At 47.4% G+C, this 20,298-nt stretch overlaps 5 protein-coding genes across 5 annotated transcripts; 3 read left to right on the top strand and 2 right to left on the bottom strand.

Annotated features, from left to right (window-relative positions):
* Positions 1 to 428: 428 nt before the first annotated feature.
* Positions 429 to 2,557, top strand: L3040_009340 (uncharacterized protein; the record flags this gene model as incomplete). Its single annotated transcript, XM_007290284.1, has 2 exons — positions 429 to 1,044; positions 1,110 to 2,557. 2 exons carry the CDS (start codon positions 429 to 431, stop codon positions 2,555 to 2,557), a joined length of 2,064 nt encoding a protein of 687 aa, XP_007290346.1.
* Positions 2,558 to 3,464: 907 nt separating this feature from the next.
* Positions 3,465 to 4,458, bottom strand: L3040_009339 (uncharacterized protein; the record flags this gene model as incomplete). Its single annotated transcript, XM_007290285.1, has 3 exons — positions 3,465 to 4,032; positions 4,113 to 4,211; positions 4,262 to 4,458. The coding sequence occupies 3 exons, from the start codon at positions 4,456 to 4,458 to the stop codon at positions 3,465 to 3,467; spliced, it is 864 nt and encodes a 287-aa protein (XP_007290347.1).
* A 5,509-nt stretch (positions 4,459 to 9,967) lies between these two features.
* L3040_009338 (uncharacterized protein) lies at positions 9,968 to 10,604 on the top strand (the record flags this gene model as incomplete). The annotated part of the gene is made up of 4 exons (XM_066155936.1): positions 9,968 to 10,084; positions 10,145 to 10,244; positions 10,311 to 10,399; positions 10,563 to 10,604. 4 exons carry the CDS (start codon positions 9,968 to 9,970, stop codon positions 10,602 to 10,604), a joined length of 348 nt encoding a protein of 115 aa, XP_066010215.1.
* Positions 10,605 to 11,636: 1,032 nt separating this feature from the next.
* L3040_009337 (uncharacterized protein) lies at positions 11,637 to 17,493 on the bottom strand (the record flags this gene model as incomplete). The annotated part of the gene is made up of 6 exons (XM_007290287.2): positions 11,637 to 12,905; positions 12,951 to 14,422; positions 14,471 to 14,709; positions 14,757 to 17,173; positions 17,222 to 17,349; positions 17,400 to 17,493. The coding sequence occupies 6 exons, from the start codon at positions 17,491 to 17,493 to the stop codon at positions 11,637 to 11,639; spliced, it is 5,619 nt and encodes a 1,872-aa protein (XP_007290349.2).
* Positions 17,494 to 17,792: 299 nt separating this feature from the next.
* L3040_009336 (uncharacterized protein) lies at positions 17,793 to 19,941 on the top strand (the record flags this gene model as incomplete). The annotated part of the gene is made up of 3 exons (XM_007290288.2): positions 17,793 to 18,492; positions 18,545 to 19,613; positions 19,698 to 19,941. The coding sequence occupies 3 exons, from the start codon at positions 17,793 to 17,795 to the stop codon at positions 19,939 to 19,941; spliced, it is 2,013 nt and encodes a 670-aa protein (XP_007290350.2).
* Positions 19,942 to 20,298: the final 357 nt, after the last annotated feature.

Raw genomic sequence — 20,298 nt, 5'->3', positions numbered from 1 at the left:
GGATAAACAGTCCTCGAGTATGAATATAATACTTTTACTATGCGGGACTGAAGTGAGTTCGATGGGTATCGTGGAACTGTAGTGGCTGTCTGGAAGTATTGTGAGTATGGTTGATATAAAGGAATGAATTATTGGACCGATACAATTAAACCATCACTCTTCAATAGGAATTCGGCTATACTGTGCCATGTATTCATCATTGAATTGCCTTGGAAGCCTGGTGCAGAAGCGATGGCACGGGCGCTAGTGGGAAGCGAAGCTAGTACTTAATTTTTGTTCAATGGCGGGGGCCTCGGAGCGGCAACCAACCTCACAACTATCTCGAGATTGTGGCCTCGACCCGAACGAGTACCCTCGAAGCAGTCGTCACGCATCTCATGATCGCAACCAACTCTTCCTGATTTACGCGGAACTGTGGCGGCTCGAAAATGGTGCCCCTCGCCCCAGGCGCCAGGCTTCCAGTCTCTGCGCCCGCAGCGAAACCAAGCAAACCTCTCCTCCGTCGAGCCGCACTCAGTGGCACCGTTCGCACATCCGAGGATGCCGGCCTGGATCTCGACTTGATCCCTAATCCTGCGAGTCCGAACAAGAGGGCTCGAGTCAGCTTCAACCCGACAGTCGAGGAAAAGATAATGGAGGTCTACCAGGCCAAAGGCCGGAGCATGGACTCCGTGCGAGGGGAGGTCAAGCGATCGATCGAAGCGCATATCAGAGACAAGGGAGATAGCGAGGGCTACGACAGAATTAGGGAGATGTTCGCGGGGAAGAAAGGCGATAAGGGGGGGGATGGGGGGGAGGAGGAGGAGGAGGAGGAGGAGGGGTTCAATGTGGATATCAAGACGTATCTGGGGGCGCTCACAGCCCACACCTCGCTGCTGAACAGCAGTTGTCGCAGTCTTGTCTCGGCTGTGCTTGCATGCGAGTGGATGGGGAGAGACCAGGCGTTTGTGAAGGCGTACGTTGACTTCTTGGTCAGTCTGGTCAGTGCGAAGGGCCTTTACGTCGGCATGGTGCTGGGGATGCTGGTGGGGCACTTTCACGGAAGTAAGATATCCAAGGCATACATCCTGATATTTCAAACGACGAACAAATTCTCACCTTTCCTCCAGTACGGTTAGCAAGTGGACGACTTGCAGGCTACCCCGAGGTCAACCGAGAAAAGCTTACCGGTCGGATTCATTTCGCTCTGGAAACTCTCCTTCAAAAGATCCCCTCCGCTAGTGGGACGTTGTCCGATATTCTCGAAAAGAAGTTTCCCCTCCTCGATGATACGAAAAAGGCTCATGTTACCTACATCGGCAATCTTGTCCGCCTTATCAAGTATGCCCCGGAGCTCAAGTCTGAAGTGTTCGAGCAGATTACGAGAAGGGTCGTTACAATTGATGTGCAGATGCAGGTGGATCTCGACGACGTCGATGACGAGGTAGCAGCAGCGATTGTCCAAGCCATCTCATTGAATCCGAATCGAAGCGGTGGAGACGGGGAAGACTCGGACAGCGACGTCGATTCGGTCATCAGCGACGATGACGACCACGTCGACACAAAGCGAATTAGAGAGATGAAAGTTAATGTCGAGAAGATGGACGCCATACTCGACTTGCTCTTTACCCTCTACAGCCCATATTTCGCCGATCCAAACAGCGTTGAGGCAGCCTCGATGTACGAAACTCTGCTCCGGCATTTCTCGGACACCATACTTCCCATGTATCGATCCCGGCACACGCAATTCCTCCTGTTCCATTTCGCGCAAACAGCGGAGCATCTGGTCGATTCGTTTGCTGGTACCCTCATACAGCTTGCTTTTCAGCCTAGCCGGGCAGCTGTTCAGAGACAATCATCGGCTGCCTATTTAGCTAGCTTTGTAGCCAGAGGGGCTCACGTACAGGCTAGCGTGGTCCGGACCGTCTTCGATATCATTGGCGATAACCTAGATACTATCCGCTCTCACAACGAGCTCACATGCCGAGGCCCGGATTTGCAGCGGTACGGCACGTTCTACGCCATGACACAGGCGCTCTTATACATATTCTGCTTCAGGTGGCGTGACCTGATCACATCCTCAGAGATCTCGGAAGAAGAGGATCCCGTTGGTTTCGTCAGCCAGGACCTGAACTGGACTGCTGGGGTCAAGGAGACCCTCACTCGAGCCATTTATTCGAAGCTCAACCCTCTCAAGGTCTGCTCGCCTCCAATCGTGGCCGAGTTTGCCAAGATTGCCCGCCACCTGCGATTCATGTACGTGTATCCGCTCCTCGAGACCAACAAGCGCATCCGCCTCGGCCAGTACTATTCAGGCCATGCCACCGGTGCATTGAGAGACACGGGGAACGGAGGAAACAATGATAGCTGGCACCAACTGGACGCCTACTTTCCATTTGACCCCTACCAGCTCCCGATCAGCAAGCGGTGGATAGAAGGCGACTATGTGCAATGGAAGAGCATCCCCGGTCTGGACGAAGACGAGGAAGACTCCGACGACGAGTCCGGAGACGAAGACGACGACGACGAAGTCGATGTAGAGGAGGACACGGCTACTGATGAGGATGACGAAGAGTGATCTTTCTGCTCTTATGCTTTGAGTCACTTGTCTACCAGTCGTTAGTCTGTGTTCTTTGGGGCTGAGGCCAAGCGGTATGGCGTTTTTGGTTGAGGGAGGGAGGGTAAAGGAGGGGAGGACCTACTTCCCTGGCATAGCGGGCGCGACAAAAAGCAGAAAAGGAGTAAAGGACGGATAGATGTTCAATAGCGCAAAGATCAATGCAAATTTTTTTTTCTCACTTTTGCATGCATTCGAGGCGCGCGTTTTGTAAGGACGGTACCTGGTGCTGGATTATGCCTCTCTCTCTCTCTCTCTCTCTCTCTCTCTCTCTCTCTCTCTCTCTCTCTCTTGCACGTTTTCTCCAAGGGAGAGGTGTGGGGGATTTTCTAAACAAAAAAAAAATGTTTTTTGAGATATAATTTGGTTAGCTTGGCTGGGCTTGGGAGGATGGGAGGGAGAGAGGGTGGGGAAATGATGGGAGAGATGGGAAAGATAGGAAATGATGTGCGCGCGGGCACTTTTTGGCTGAGGGCTGTTTGTTTTGTTGTGTTTTGTGTTGGTTGGATTGGATTGTGTTGTTTTGTTGATTGGATTGGAAAGGGGGGAGGGGGGTTTGGTATACGAGCTAGATGAGAATGAAAACGGAGATGAAGATGAAGATGGAGATGAAGTTCAAGTTTAAGGAAAGGAAAGGAGAGGAAAGGAGTTAGATGGGGAAGTGGATGGATGGGAAGTAGTTCAATTTATTTTTCGGAGAGAGAGATATGTTACAATTGACCTTGGGCTTTCAGACAGCAGGTACAAGTCTCCTTCACCTCTCTCCCCCCCCCTCCCCCCCATATCTCATCTATCTCCCATCTATCCCCAAGCACTCAATGCCGTATTAGTCTCTCTGCATCCGCCCGTCTCGCTGGGCGATCCTACTCTATTCTGCAGGGGTAGTAGGTGCACTGGACGGTATATACGCGACCATGGCCTTCGAGGCGCCCATCATGCAGTACTGCACAATCTCAATCTTCTTCCCCCCCTCGGGCGCCAACCGCGCCAACTGTCTCACATCGCTCTGCCGGGGCAGGTACAGCGCCGAATCCATGCTCCGGACGGCGTCGTGGATCCGCTGCACAGAGTAGGGCTGCATCTTGTCCAGGTCGAAGATCTCATCGTCTCGGTATCCGGGGCCTCCCCACGGCGGGGAGGCGAATATCGCCGTCTTGGAGGCGTCGATGAAGGAGGAGGAGGAGGAGGGGGAGGAATTGGCCTGGAGATAGGCGAACGAGTCGTCGTTGACCCACGTGATCTTGTCCGCTACCCCGTAGATCTGCGCGTTGCGGTACGCGCACGCGATGACGGCCGGGTCCTTCTCGATCGCGACGATGCTCGACCAGCGGTTCGACAGGGCGAACGCGATGACGTTCCCGCCTGCGCCGGCGAAGATGTCAATGAGCACTGTGCGTGAGGCGGAGGCCAGGTTGGCGAAATCGTGGGCGACTTTGCTGCTGGGTGTTTTAGCGTCTATTTAACTTTGCTGAGGCGGGAGTTGGAGGAGGAGGGGAGGAGGAGGACGACGACGAACTTGGCGACTGGTTCGGGGGTCACGCCGAACCAGGCATCGTCGGTCATGTAGATGCCCTCGTCGTAGAGGGACCAGATACTGTATCTCTGATCCCAGTACCTACACCATGTCAGGGTGGAAACGTATGAAGAGGGGAGGAAAGAACTTACTTTTGAATATCGTATTCAATTTGCTTCCGAGCAGTGTAGTGGTGACACTGATCTGTGAGCTCGAAAAGCTGTGCTGCGATTTCCGTGGCCGGAGTCTCGTCGAATGTCTGAGCTTCAACGGACTCCTTCCCTCTCTTTCTCTTCCTCTTCTTCTCGATAGCCTCTGCTCCGCCGTTTGAAGGCCTCGTGGTTGCCATGGCGCTGATCGAAGATTGAGCTTGACCACCTGTACTGAGAGCGTCGACCTCTTCTTCCGAATCCTATCTCCTTCAAATGCTGGAACGGCTAATATCGAGTCTCTCACTCAACAGGATTTGTGAAATAAGCTCCACTTGATATCCGATCTTCAAGGGCGGTTGCGACCTCCTTGTCCTCCCTGCGTGGTAGTGTATTGCTTATACCGACGAAGACTGAAAGGATGATAAGAGGCCTCACCTAAGCGAGCCGACGATTACTTCGTATACCCCCGTACCTCCGTACTCCGTAAGAAGTCTCGGCGCGTAATACGACTCAAACGAAATACAATATACCGATCTATAACTACAAGTAAGAGAAATTAAGAATATCTACTTGCAATGAAGTAGAAACGTTAAATCGAAGCTTAATCGTCGGTTGCCTTAAAATTAATCCGAGAAAAATGTCCGACTTGCTGTAGTAGGTCGGCACCCGGGACCCGGGACGCTGTCATCAAAACACTTATTAAGTTACAACTACCGATGTAAACATTAAGGAAAAGTCTACTTGCTCAGAAAAAATTGCTATACAAATGTGAATTATAGGTACAAAGATGCATCCATTTGTTGCGAGTCAGTAGATTAAAATGTAGTGAAAATATGACTAAAGACTGGTCTAAGTAATTAAATTTTACCTGCCCGCCACAAACATCTTAACAACCACAACCTTGATTGAGAAAGAAAAAGTCCCTCAGATCGATAAGAAGTAATCGAATCTATTACTTTACAAAAGAAAATAATTATAAAACGGAAATTGGTAGTATAGAAAAGGTATTGTTGAAGGGTTCTGATAGAAGTCCGATTTTCGTTTTCTTCGCTTATTCAGCACGGCAAGCGTCCTCGTCCAATTAAGTGAGAACGGGCTTCTTTGAAAACCCGTTTCAAGATTTTGAAACGATCTAATAATCGTCTTTCTTTTTCAATTGATCTGGACACGAATTCGTTTGCAAAAAAAAAAAAAATCGTTAATACGTCTCGATGAACTGAAGTCAGATATTCCTCCGAGAATATTGCTTGCCAGGCCGAGATCTACGCCAAGATATCTCCTCGGTATCGCTACCGCTACCATCTTACGAACGTCAACGCTTTTCGTCGATGACATACAGATTGAAATCGGTCGATTCAGCGAAATTTCGCTCGATCCTCGCGCGCATCCCACTCGCAGGAATCTGGGACAAGGTGGTGTGGGATGCGGGTGGGAAAATGAGAGGAAGTAAAAAAAGCATGCACTAATTACTACCTTAGAAGCAGGCAGAGGGTTATTTAAACCGTCAGCTGACAATCCGATGACGGTCTCTTTGAAAGACGATTCTAAGAGGTTGGCATAGCTAGTGGATCACCTTAAGCCGATACTTAAAATTGAATAGAATCTGAAAACAAACGATTTAAATTATTTAAATCGTAGTTAAAATAAAAATATTTCAATCGATTAAATCGTTTTTTATAAGAGCTCGTCTTTTCGTTAGAAGATTATTACTAAAATAAGATTGTTTTAATCGATTAAATAGTCATTTATAAAAGTCGGTCTTTTTACGAAAAGACCGTTTTAAGACCGTCTTGTAGCCGTTCTGTGGCCGTCCCAAGGCCGTCCCCGAACTTAAAACCGTCTCGAAAAACGTTGATTAATAAAGAAATAATTTTTTTTTTTTCAATTTGAAACTTTTACTAAATCGATCGATTCCGATTATTAGAAATTTAAAGCGTTGATATATAAGCCGTAGCAGCGATACCGAGAAATATCTTGGCATGAATTTATTAAATTATTATTAAAACGATTTTATTTAAAAAACGATTTTTATTTATAACTATATTTTCGTTAAAATAATTATCGAACTATTTATATTTTTTAAAACGAGCCTATTAGTAAACCTGTTTTAAAAATATGGACGGGGACGGCTATAGGACGGCCATGGGACGGTCTTAAGCTCGGGGACGATTAAAAAGGTGAATTATTCTTGATTTATAACTAACACTGATTTTAAATCGTTTAATAACCGTCTTTGATAAAAAAGGGTCAGAGGACCGCTCAAATGACCCCCTACCTGCCTTTAAGGTACGTATTTGGCTTTAACTTCTGGGGCTCGGTTTTGAGTTCGGGGACGGCCCCGGGACGTTTACAGCGGTCAAGTTTTCCGACCCACTTTGGAAGACTAGCTTAATCGAGCGATACCCTTACGGTCCCTCGCTTCGTGTCGCTGAACGCGATAATATAGTATAATCGTCGGTTTTCTTAAAACTTTAATTCGAAAGAATTGACCGACTTGCTGTAGCAAGTCGGCACTACCAAGGCGGGACACCTATCAAGGCGGAACAGTAAAATTTGCTCCTTTTTAATGAATAAAAAATCAACCAACTATTATATAATAATAATTTTTTATAAAAAGATGCGCCGCATTTAGTTTGATACTAATCAATTGCTACGTCGCGGGCGTAAGTATTACCCCTCGAGGGTAGGGAAAACAGGGGGTTTAAAGTGGAAACTAAACCTTTAAGGCACCCTCGAGGGGTAATACTTAGGCCTGTACCGTGGTAATTGAATTTTAATTACAAGTTGTTATTCCTTTATTGTATTGGGTTAAAGTAATAAAAATAGTACTTTTGGTGTATACTTTTCGATTTTGGTAATGCGTATATATCAGAATTGCCGCGTATATACTAGAATAAGCGAGGAACACGAAAATCGGACTTTTATTTAAATCTATCAAAAGAATACGTGCATCACTATCAACTTTAATTTAATAATTAATACTTTTAGTAATATCATATATTAAATCATTTATTTTCGATCTATGTGACGTTTTTTGAATTAAAGTTGTGGTTATTAAGATATTTGTAATAATTAAGTAAATTTGAATTATTTAAGACAATTTTTAACTATTTTCTTACTACATTTCAATGTATTAGATTACTACAATTAAATGCATCTTTATAAAATTTAATTTCCGTTTGTGAAGAAAAATTTTCTAAGCATATAAATTTTTTTTTTTTTTCTTTTTTGTATTAATAGTTGTTGTTTAATAAGTGGTATACCGTTACTGTCCCGCCTTCGCCAGGTCGGGATTTTTTACAAATTAAATTCAAGGTAACCGACGATTACACTCTATAGAAAAGGGTAATTTTTTTTCATGCTGGGGAAATCTCCTATCAGCATCAACGATAACCTGTTGATGATAATTACTCGCGCGAAGTAGAATATAGGAACATAAAAATTCGAACGCGTATCGCTTTCACCGATACAACGCGAAGGACCGTAGGGGTATTGCTCGATTAACCTAGTTTCCCACAGTGGGTCGGAAAGCTTCACCGCTGTACCCCCCTAAAACGGTTCCACGGTCCCAGAACGGTCTCTTCGTAAAAAGACTGACTTTGGTAAACGATAATCCAAATCGGTGAAAACGGTCTCACTTTAGTAATAATCTTCTGACGAAAGGACGAGCTCTTACCAAAGACGGATCAATCGATTAAAATGGTTTCATTTCACTTAGGATCTGAATTTTTAAATCGGTATAATTATAAGTTTGACTCCAATTCAGCAGCTGTAGAGCTAGGGTGATCCACCAGCCCTGCCAACCTCCTAGGACCGTGCTTGAAAGAGATGGAGATGGTCTTCGAACAATCAGCTAACCGTTTAAATGACCTCTTACCTGCCTCTAAGGTAGGTTTTGATATAGCCGTCGGTTACCTTGAATTAGATTTGTGGAAAAATCCAACCTGGCTGGGCCAGGTCGCTCCTGGGCACTACCAAGGCGGTACACCTATTTTCGTCGTTATCAAAGCGAGCTTGCGAAGCTTTGTGTTACCGGAGAGCTCCTTCCCTTATAAGGGGGAATGTGGCCTCATGAAAAAATGCAAATAACCTTTTTTAGCGAATGGAATTGATTAGTCAGTTAAAAAGTGCGCGTGGTGACGGGAGGCAGAATCCCAAAATGGCAGACAACGTGATTGAAGTACCGGTACTGACAATTGAAGACTAGAGATATACTATTATTTCGAACTTCAAATCATTCAAACAAACACGCCTCTTCAAATTCTGTGAACTCTTAATTGCGCGTGTATACCTTGGTAGGTGCACTCCCAAGCTCGCTTTGATGTTACGTAAGCTGCTTGCTATTTACGTCAACTTACTTGATAAAATCGATAGAAGATTAACCACCCATAACGTTGTGATTACTCTTGTTCGAAAATATGCACCGTACTGATTCTATCAACAGTCAACTGATAAGATTCTAATTATTTATCGTTGTGTTATCCTTGTGCTGGATTAAAGTAGTATTCTAAAATAGTACTTTTGATGTACTTTTGACGTTACGCGTCCGTGCCCTGATTACATATCAGAATTGCAAGTGTCAGTACTAGAAGAAGCGAGGATATATAAAACTAAACTTTTAAGGCACCCTCGAGGGGTAATACTTAGGCCTGTACCGTAGTAATAAGTCTTTTCATGAAAGTGTCCCCGCCTTACGTAGTGGTTCCGACTTGCCCTGCAAGTCGGATCAATTGTTCTCGAATTGAATCCAAGGTAACCTACGAGTAGTAAATCTAATAATGAATAGTAAATGTACACTTTCGGCTATGCAGTCCTTAGGCATGCGGCAGTTTCTGCTCTGCTTCTTTGCTTGTCTTCTCTTTGACTGTGATCCATCCTATCTGTAGGGGAAGGGCGCACTTGATGGTAGCTTTTGCTGTGATAGGTACCTTGAACTGCTTTTTCGGGCTGTCTTGTATGTGACTCCTTAGCTTCGCACGTCGCCGTACCTTAGGGGAGGTCTTCAGGCGGCTGGCTCCGCTTGCCACCCACCCGACGTTTTGATAAAATATAATAATAACAAATAACAAGTACCTTACTCGTGCGATCATGAAGTCTGTTCGCCAAGGCGAAAATGGCTCAGAAATAAGTTGCATAACTCTAAGGAAGTGCAAGCTCAGAAGTTTGTCACCGCCTGATTCTGCCAGCCAAACCAAAAATTCGAATCCATGTCAGAGCATTAACTGGCGGGGGCAGAATTAAGCGGTGACAAACTTTTTGGACTTGCACTTCCGTAGAGTGATGCAACTTATTTCTGAGCCATTTTCGCCTTGGCGAACAGACTTCATGATCGCACGAGTAATTTTCACGCCCCGGAGGGAGGACGTTGATCGTTGTCAAGATGCAATTAGAAAAGGAGATTGCAGTATTATTCATATTATTAATTAAGCGTTGATTAAGCGTAAGTTGGATCTAATATTCCCGATGATCTCCGATATAAAAATAAAAACACAGTAATATTAGCCGCACGATTATTTATAGTCGACGTAAAAATTTCAATAGAGATCGATACATTATAAAAAAGAGAGCCTGCTTCAGAGTAGATTCCTTACCATCACCTCTCTTTACTCTTATCTGCCTCATTATCGCTTTCCTTGTTATCTTTTTATCTATACAAGCTTATTCCTTTTCGTCAGCTCGCATTGACGCGTTTTCGGTACTTCCAAGATGATGCTACCATTACAATCTCTTAGCTCGATCTTGCTAGCCTCGAGCTTGCTTTTCAGCGGAGTTCAAGGAATATTCGATAAAAGAGAAGTCATCGGCTATCGAGTCGTTGCCGACGTAAGTTTCATTGGAATTTATATAATATAAGCTTATATTTACTAATTACGCGAATCACAGTCGCAGGCCCAGATTTTCAATGAAAATAATAGGCCTCATAGAAATAAGATGTACGATGGAGAAGAGTTCCGTCGCTTTTTAACCACGGGCTTTTACTTGTGTAAGTCGATTTATACTCAGCAGTCTTAATCGTTCTTCGTTTGCGCAAAGTTAACCATCTCAATAGCAAACGATCCGAACAGGTGGCAGGCGGGAGGTGGCGAATCGTATTGTGTTATTAAAGCGAATAGTAAAAAGCTTAAAGAGTTCAGCAAAGTATGGATCCCCGAGCAAAAACCTCCTACAGACGAAGAGAGACATCGAGGGAAAGTGGTATATGACCCAACTTGGTTCCGTAAAGATGATGCTCTCTTGGAATTTATTCGTTCGAAAGTGCCAGAAAACCCAGAGAAGGCATTACGCTTTTTAAATGTTATAGGATCCGAAACGGAGCTGCAAATGGCTATCCCAACTGATGTAGTAAACGACAATGAATTGGATCTATGGACTCACTGCTGGAAATCAAAAGACGATATACGAAAATTCAAGACCGTTAACTGGATGAAATGGGATATCATTGGAAAACCTGTACCTGAAAATAAGAGCTGGCATCAGTCGTTCAAGGATTGGTGGCGTTCGGTGTGAAGAGCTTGAAGGAAGGAAGGGAGGAATTGTTGATATTGTTTTTTTTTAAGGGCTAGGGCTTGGGGCTTTGGGTTTAGGGTGCTGTTACTATTGCTGTTGTTGTTGTCATTGTCGTATCTCACAATACCTTAGAATGCAATTTAAATGAGTATAGAATCCGATAGATGTGTACTCCTTTTTTTTACGGGCGGGATGGATAGTACTAGAAAAGAAGTAGACCCGATCAAAGTCCAAACCTCGATATCCTTCTTCAATTTAGTCGTCGGTTACCGTCCGGTCGTATCAACCAAACAACACCTTCCTCCCAGTCTCACAATCTCCTACGGGATCGAACCCTGGAAAACCAGGCACGCAGGACAAGATATGCGTCTTTCAATCGATCTCTCTCTCGTCAGCAGCAGCTATCTTCACCGCGCTGTGTCGCCAGGAACGCCTTCTTGCGGGACGCGAGGGCTTTATGGATGGGATGGGATTCGGTAGATATGCTACACTTCCTGGATGTCGGACACGGCAGCTTATGGCCTGGCGAAATCTGGGATTAGTGGGTAGATTCCATGGCTGGTGGAAGAAGCTGTGGTGTTAGGGTCTTGGTTTGTGGAATATACTCGGCTCTCAGCTTGAGGCTTAAGGGATCTCTGACGTGCTACGCGTTTTGAATGGCGCGTATGTGGTGCAGTGATTATGATAAAAAGGTGTTGAGGGAGGGTGGTTATTACACGAATAACTGAGGACTTCGAGGACTTGCTAGAAAGCGATGAACATGTGGGATTAGCACAGGTGGTTGATTACGAGGTAACATGACTATTCAGTCTTAAATCACACCGGACCATCATCAGGGCCGAGCGCGGACAGTCCTTTTGCCTATCTTTTACAATGCCTTAGTAATGCTCCTCTCGTCAAACAGATCCCTCAGTAGCCCCATCCTACATGCCTCCCAGTCTGGCACACCCATCGAGTATGTGCTCTCAAACGCAAAAATGCTCAACTGGCCGAAGAAAGGCCTCAGAACCTTACCCACCAACTCGTCTTTCCTCTCCCAAGTTCCTTCGTCGCTGATGCCACCAGGTCCTATCAATGGCCGACGGCTGAGACTGTTCGCTGCTGGCAATGGGGACGATTCCGTCGGCACGGTTGAAGACAGAGCCGTGGACCCTAGCTTCTCTGAAATTTCGTCGATCATGGCGACGGGGTAGAAACTCGTCGGGCGATACACGGCGTCGATTGTGTCGGTGATGAAAAGCCATTCATGGAGTTGAAAGTCGTCGGGTGCAATGCATAGCAGCGTGTCCAGCAGTTTGCAGGCTTGGAGAACTGAGTAGTTGTTGTATGTTTCGGAAGCCGCACTGTGGTCGGGCGAAACAACGGATGAGATGGCTGCGTGTAACTCGGCATTAACGATTGGCCAAAACGTGGCAAGATGGACAGCAGAAGTCTTAAGGACCAACGCGCGAAGAAGCAAGTAGATGTCAGCTCGAGTTGTGGATGACGGCGACGAAGTCGTTGAGGCAGCTACTAGCTCGACGATCTTTTCTTGCATCATGGGCAGGTCTCCAGCGAAGTTGTCGTTCATTGTGGCAAGGACCAGAGTGGCGATACGGCGCAGGTTGAGCTGTGTTTTCCGATCAGCTTCGAGTCTAGCTGATGTTGCTCCCACACCAAAAACAATTCCTGCGGTTGTTGGTGGAAGGATCCGAGCGAGGAGCTCGGGCATCCTTTCCTTGTCACTCAAAGTCCACTGCTTGAGGAGTGGGAGCCAGTCACTATCGACCAGTGGCACCGCATTTGAGAAAAACCTAGCATCATTGAAGGCGTCTCCTATGTCTTTCTTCCATGTCTTTTGAGTGTTAGGCAGTCTTGCTAGTTGATAGAGCAGTATCAACGAGTTCTTCGACACGTTATCAGGGAAGGATTTGGACTTGAAAGTTGGCCCAACGACATTCGCGGAAATCGTATTAGCAGCTGCGAGGATACGGTCAGGTTCGACAAGAACTTTGGGAAGGTTAGGCGCAATGGAAGCCAAAATGCCCACGATGTCGTCTGATCTTGAGTTTGCACGATCATCGGCGTCGGGGGCACCATCAGAGAGCCCCATGGGCCGGGTAGCGAAGATCGCAGCCAGAAGTCGAAGAAACGAGTCCTATAAATTTAGCTCAATCCCAAGGTGAATTAGCAAGGAACTCACTCCTAGTTCTCTTCTCATCCTACGCTGTTCTCCAAAGTTGGTGTTGTCGACCTTCTCACCTAATATGGCTGCAAATTCTAGCAGGCTTGGCAATGTCTGTCGATGCGGAAATGGGTTCGCCAATATGTCTTTTAAAAACGTCATGCAGTCAGTCCAGATTTCGTCCATTGCGTCGTCTTCTAGCGACCGAGCATATTCGACCAAAAATATGACAAGATCCGTGTCACTCAGAGACGCCGTTAACGTCGATTTCCGAGCTGGATCCAGAGCAGACGGATTTGTTCGACTGTATATTGCATTGAAGATGGCTGGTATGGTGTGTTTCGGCCTAGAACCATCGAGCACATGGAGGAGGTTGAAAACAACAGGCGTTTTCAGGTCGTTGGGGCTCCTGGCAGACTTTTGCCAGATTTCGACTACTGTCTCCAGGCATTCTAGAGCTTCTGCAGCGAAGAGGTGTTCTAAGAGCCTCCTGGCGCGGTTCCTCATTCGCAAAGATGTGTAGTTGAAAGAAGCAGCTGATACTACATCTTGTGAGGCTCCGTTCTTACCACCCCAAGACCAGATCACGAAACAAATGCGTACAGCATCCTGAAATGATAGCAAAACCGTAAGACGATTGTTGGCGGTAGCAGTTCTTGCTTGAGGTGTTTCTGAAGCAAACACCCCTGATACCATATTACCAAAGAATCCTTGTGGCTGTTCCGGACTCTTGACTTGGGGTGTCTTGACTTCGTCCTGCAAAAGACGATCGTGAGCTCGTGCCAAGACATGTTCCAGACCGTTCAGGAGAGAAATAAGCGTTGACTCGGGAGCACCGAAAACTGTTTTGAGAGCAGAGTCTTCCTTGAAGGTTTCCTGCAAGCTATTAAAAGTACCCCCAACCTGCGAGCAAAATGTCTCTACAAGCGGTATCAGTATCTGAAAAATAGTATCCGAGTACAGCGGCAGGCACTCGGTTAGGAAGCTAACCCAGCTATCCAGAACAGGACGGCTACTAGGAGCTGCGAACCCTGCTTGGAGACATTTAACCAGAGATGCAGGTGGAGATGGGAGACTCGATTCTGCGTAGTGCTCACTATCATTGGTGGTGAGAGACAGATGAGGGTTTTGAGGATTGTCCACAGTTGAGCGCTTCTCTGCCGCAGGGGACGAGGATGAAGCTACAGGTCTGGCCGAGTTACGCAGCTTAAGTGTATCGAACACAACATCCAACAGTAGCACTTGAATGAAAGGATCCGCTCCCTCAAGAGACTGCATCAGTCGGTCTATCAGAACATTTTCCAGGTGTAGCTCGGCTAGAGAAAGGGAGTATGGGCTTAGGAGAATCTGGTGGAGAGTTGACAAGGCGGCTCTGTGAAATTGGCTAACGCGAGGCTCCTCGGAATTTTCGACGCCATGGCTTCCAGAAATTGAGCGTAGACAGACATGCAAAAAGAATTCGAGAAGAGAAATTTCACCGTTACGGCCAGCTAGAAAGAAGTAAGCGCAGCTCGGTGTGGGTTACGAGCAAGACTTACTAATGCGAAATAATGAGGGGCGACTCGTGTCGATAGTATTCTGCGCAAGAGCAGCCCACATACTGTCAGATGACCAGCGCAGCATATTCGACAGAGTGCGCAAATAATATAAACATAGGTCCAAGTCGTCTTCGCTATCGTACATCTGAACATTGCTGTCTACAGAGCTCGATGACTCTGCGGGGAGAGTCTGAAGGAATTCAAATTCCGAGAATTTCGCCACAAAGAGGTGAAACAGCCTAGATGATATTAGAACGTACATAATACGGGAAGAGAGGATACACACTTGTCAACTCCCACGAGAGTCTGAAGCCAGGTTCGCACAGTCATAAAAAGCTGGGTACGCTCGTCAAGAAGAGAATCAAGTAGGAGGAATACGGGCCGGGAGAGCATCACTTCGTAATTTGCGACTCCTAGAAGGCGCGGTGAGGTTTTGGTATCAATCGTGGACGTTTTTGACGCCTTACGATCCAGCTGTGAAGTTGTATCTTGCATAGTATGCGTCCACAGCAAGCCAAAACTTCTACCAGGATCTGCGTTTCGAGCCCCAAAGGTCCCGGTTGTGTCGTGCTCAACCATAAGGGAACATATTGAGGCCTCGATCTCATGGCTCGAGAGAGACAACGCTGTTTGTAGTTGCCAGAGACATCGAACTGTCTCGACGTGGTATTTGGGATGAGATGCTGACAAGTAAGACCATGCTTGCCGCACAAGAGGTTCCACGAGTCTAGATAACTCGATGGCAGATATGTAGGATGCTGAGTATAGATTAGTGGCGAGAGAGATGATTGAAGTGAAAGTTATGAATGGTAGTTGCGCGGGAACTGCAAATCTTTTCTGAATTGATTCAACAAGTTTGGCCACGTCCAGACTGTCAGCTTTAGGAACTTTGGCCAGCATCATTACCAGTAACTTGCTTTTGATACCAGCATCAGCACTTGACACTGAATCAGAAAGGCTTTGGCAAGTGAGGCTGCCAATCTCACGGATGAGAATCTCGCTCACAGCGTGAGGCGAGTATGGGGGAGGGAAAGCATCCAAATTCCCTTGATCCTGAATGTAGAAAGTCTTGACTTTTTGCAGGATTTCCGAGGTTGTGGCTCGGAGAATAGAATCTTCTTCCACAGATGTTGCTGTCGACTGACTCGTCGACGGCCTGGTTCGAAAGGCTCTTTCCGGGATGAGATCGACCAAGTCAATAGCGATACCTAGAGCTAATCTCGGTATCTTCTCGGGAGTGCCAGACTGACTGGGATTTTGCTGAGACTTTCCTATCGCATCTCCCAGTAATGTCAGAAGTGTCAAGGTCGTTAATGGCGCATGTATCAAGAGCATCTCTTCCTCTCGAATATTGAAGTGCGCGATTACGAAGTTCACTAAGGAGAGTCTGTCGATTCTCCCCGTGGAGGGTAAATCTCCAGGACCAATCGCTTGTGCAATCAATTGAATAATCTCCCCCCAGATCAATCCGCTCTCGACGCCATCGAAAAAGACACTGGCACTACGAAGCACCTCCGAGAAGTCTGCTTTAGTCGGTGCCTGGTCTTTGTATCTACGCACACTATCAACGATCGGTAGAAAGATATCTGGGACCACGAGGCCACCGATTTCCCATCTATCCATCAATGAGAGACATATTCGGAATGGGCGAGCTCTCTCCACAGCATTGGTGGAATCTCGTGCAATTAATTTTAGCAGCGCTTGCACCAACGGTTGCAGCCCAAATTCCTCAAAGTATCGTGTCCTAGACGAAGGCACAGACCCGAGAAGATCCCCCATCACCGAAGTCGGAGACTCGGGACCATTTTCACCTTCAATATGGGCAGGGTCCGGGCCGAGAAGCCAGGTCCAGAGACGCCTGTTGAGACTCATTTCTCTCCTAGATACCACTCCTGCTGCGGCAGTGATAAGAAGCTCCAAGTCTTCGCGCTTCACTCTCTCCTGCAGGACATGCGAATGTAGGGGCAGATGGCTAACGAGTAGATCTAGAAAACCTCGTTGTATCAAGAGCTGTTCGTCACCCAGGCCAGCAGCAAAACATCTAAGTAAGAGGCCTGGCTCCGGAGAGGTCACGATCTCCCCTAAACGTTTTGTTGCCTCTTCATCATTTTCCGATCCATTTGCTGGTGTATTTGATGAGTCGGTAGACCAGGGCTGGCCAAGCTTTGGGAGATTTCGGACCAAGTATGCTAACGCACCAAGCCGTCTGCCGTTGCTCGTAATGGCGGCAAGGAAGAAGCATTGCCAGAAATACTCATCCCCAGTGCTATGATCCCCAGCCAGGTCTTGGGCATTGGCTGGTCTTATGCCATGCTTGAATCCGTCCAAGAGTTTCAATGTTCGTTCAAATTCCTCGCTGGTCTCCTCTTCCAGCCCAGGTAGCAACGCAAGTATGATCGCCTTCAGTGCTGGGCGTAGAGACACAGGATTAAGCTTCAGAATGTGTTTCTCTAGAAGGTCTAGAAATGGTGCTCTTACGGAAAGCGATGCGAACGAAAGTGTAGACGAGAGACCTGGAAAGTACAGTGGGAGATCGTCTGAAAGGGCATCTCTACCTATCATAGAGAATATGAAAGAGTAGACTTCGAGAGCTTTTTGGTGTACGCCAGAAGGAAGCGAAGGGTTTAAGCACTGAGCAAGACGCTTTGCGACAATTGATTTTGATGGAACAACTTTGATATTGCTGGGATGCGCTTGTAAGGACTGGAAAGGTCAGCATGTATCCAATTAGTAATAAGGATAGAAGTAGACCTTGAGGAGCCGTCCCAGAAAGGAGATGTAGTCTGCCCATTCCTGTAGGGCTGTCTCAAACAACGAAAGTGACCTTTCAACACCAGACGCATATCTGCGGAATGCCTTGTCTCTGCTTGGAGGCTCCTCTAAGTAAAGCGTTAGATAAATAGGGCTAAATCATAGTCTACGGTCCTACCAGAGCCTAACTGGTTCCTCCAAGTCTTTGCGACTGGTGAAGCTCTCCCGGAGCTGGCCGGGGAGACTGATTGTCGGCCTGCCTCGAGGGCCATAATTTATGCGGTTCGTTCGCAGTTGGTGGTTTGAAGAATCACTGGCATCGTCTGAGTATTGAGTCGGAGCCGAGGATTGGTTTTGCGCAAAGTGTGCTTTGGTTTGTATCGTAAGGTGCAAGGCTGAGAACGCATCTACTTTTCGCGTGGCCTCTTTGGAAAGGCTGTCGGGCTAGTCAGCTCGCATTCCTTTCCGCCAAGCTCCCCCGCCATTCGGATATCCTTGCACATCGGTAGTTAACGACGAATCCAATTTATTTCAAGACAAACTGCGAATAGCTGCATCCTGCCTGGCCTGGATGGGCAACTCGAGTCCAGTGGCAGTATCTACCAATGACCAAGCAAATGCGCCAGTTGGTTCAACGCCCACGGTGACGGTGCAGACGCTGGACCATGGCACCGGTTCGATGACCCTTGACGATGAAGAAGATGGTTCGGGAGGGGGGACTGCAACAGAGGAGGCCTCTTCTTTAGAGACCGGGAAAGATGGGCAGGACTCAGCTCAAGTGGAGGCAGAATTGCGGCCTCCACTGCCTCCAAGGCCATCCCTCCTGAAGCCTGCAAATCGACCAGGCTCGGCTTATGCCAGCAAACCTACCACCGGGCTATCGTCGATCGATATACAGACCCTATCATTTCCAGATGGATCCCGGGGCACTTTCTCTACTCCGGCTAGTCGAGCGGTATCAGAATCGGTGTCTATATCTGGTAATCCTGGAGGGCAGAGGACACTAAGCAGGAAGATAAGCCGAAATGGGAGCGAATTTGACGATAGTGCAAGTGTCATGAGCTACGCCCCAACGCTGAAGGCCAATGGAGATCTTGCAAGTCTGTTAGATGAAGGTTTGAGCTCCCAAAGTGCTGCGTGGAAGCTGCTCAGTACTCAAACGGGATCCGTGAATGCTCTCGAGGAGGCAGACTACGAGGATCGATCCTTGGTCAACTTTGAGCAAGAGTTCGACGAGATAGAGGCTGTGGATAACAGTGGTGCGAACGGAGGTAATGCTCGCTCAAAACTTTCATATTAGCGCAACGCTGATCCTACATGTAGAGGAAGTCCTGCTTCAGTGGAAGTCCAAGTTCAAGCATTATCTTATCTTGTCCTCTGCCGGCAAACCAATTTACAGCCGTCATGGTGACCAAAACCTAATAAACGGATACATTGGGATCATTCAGACCATTATATCATTTTTCCAGGGGGCGAAGGATCCTTTAATGGGATTTACAGCTGGAGCCACAAGATTTGTTGTGTCCATAGCTGGACCACTATACTTCGTTGCCATCAGCAAGCTCGGGGAAAGCGATGTCCAACTCAGAGCTCAGCTAGACGCATTATACATGCAAATTCTCTCAACCCTTACCCTACCTACCTTGACTCAGCTGTTCACGAGTCGGCCCAATACTGATCTCCGGCGGCCTCTCGAGGGCACGGAAATTCTACTTTCGTCGCTGGCAGACACGTTCACGAAAGGCTCTCCGACGGCGTTGCTGTCCGCTCTTGAGTGTTTGAAGATCCGCAAGTCTCAGCGCCTTGTGATTAATAATACCCTCTTGAAAGCTCGATCAGAGAAGCTTCTGTACGGCATGGTTGTCGCGGGTGGGAGACTTGTCAGTGTCATCAGACCAAAGCGACATTCCCTTCATCCCAGTGACCTGCAGTTGATCTTCAACATGCTATTTGAAGCCGGCAGCGTGAAAGCCGGTGGTGGAGAGAACTGGATACCAGTGTGTCTCCCCGGCTTTAACAATAGAGGCTATCTCTACATGTACGTCAGCTTCTTGAGCGCTTTGGATGAAAAAGGTACAGGATCCGAGGAGCGGCCATCGATAACCAGCACCAGCAGCAGTAGCCGAGAGGACGAGATAGCCGTTCTCCTCATCAGCGCGGACAAGGAGAGCTTTTTCGAGCTCAAGCAGATGCGAGATGATGTTGTGGCCCAACTCTACAGCAACGGCAGTATGGAAATCATCAGGACCGCGGTTAGCCAGGGCCGTCCGAGCACTACCGACATTGTGCCCGGAACCTCCCTACGACATTTCCTCTACAAGTCACGTGCCAACGTCCAGTTCACCATGCCATCATTCTCCCCCCATTTCGACACCCTCCTAGCACGAAGGAAGTAAGTCCATCTCGCCACACGTTATCCACAGCCACTCACACCGGTTATATCCACAGACTCGTTAGCTAACATCGGCTCTTCCAGGTTGATGACGCTGTATCACAACTTACACGCGTCCACCCACGCCAAACACTCCCACCTCAAAATCCTACACTGCATGAACCGCGACAGCATCTCTCTGGCCTGGACCACGCCGACGTTCGAATTATATTGCGTAGCAGGACCGCACGCATCCCGGGCCGGCCTCGCCCAAGGCGCCAACAAAGTCATACAGTGGGTGAAGCGCGAGGAAGAACGAGTCTTCATTATCGGAGGTGCCGTGTTCTAAATTGCTCTCTCTCTCTCAACGGTAGAAAAACATCAATGAATATATACATAGTCGGTCAGGAAATCAGTTTCTCATATCCAATGGCATCTTACTCGCTGGAAAAATAAGAGGCAATGAATGGCAAGCACCTCCCTACACCTTAGCTCTCTCTAGCCACTCGCAAAAGGCCTCCAAAAAAAGAGGGAGAAAAAAAAAAGAAGCAAGTTCCATTTAGACCCAGTCGAAACCCAGCCCAGCCCAGCCTAGTCCAGCCCAGCTCCGGCTCGTCGCTCGTTGTTCGTTCAGAAGAGGGGATTGTACGTCGGTTGCTGGTCATGATACGGTAATCATCGAAATTGAAACATGGGGAAAGGAAAA

This window comes from Drepanopeziza brunnea (assembly GCF_022702325.1).
Source record: "Drepanopeziza brunnea f. sp. 'multigermtubi' strain 214-2 chromosome Unknown ctg19, whole genome shotgun sequence".
In the NCBI taxonomy this organism is placed as follows: domain Eukaryota; kingdom Fungi; phylum Ascomycota; class Leotiomycetes; order Helotiales; family Drepanopezizaceae; genus Drepanopeziza; species Drepanopeziza brunnea.
Note: the sequence above shows the minus strand (reverse complement) of the source record. Positions and strands in the feature narration are given on the sequence as shown.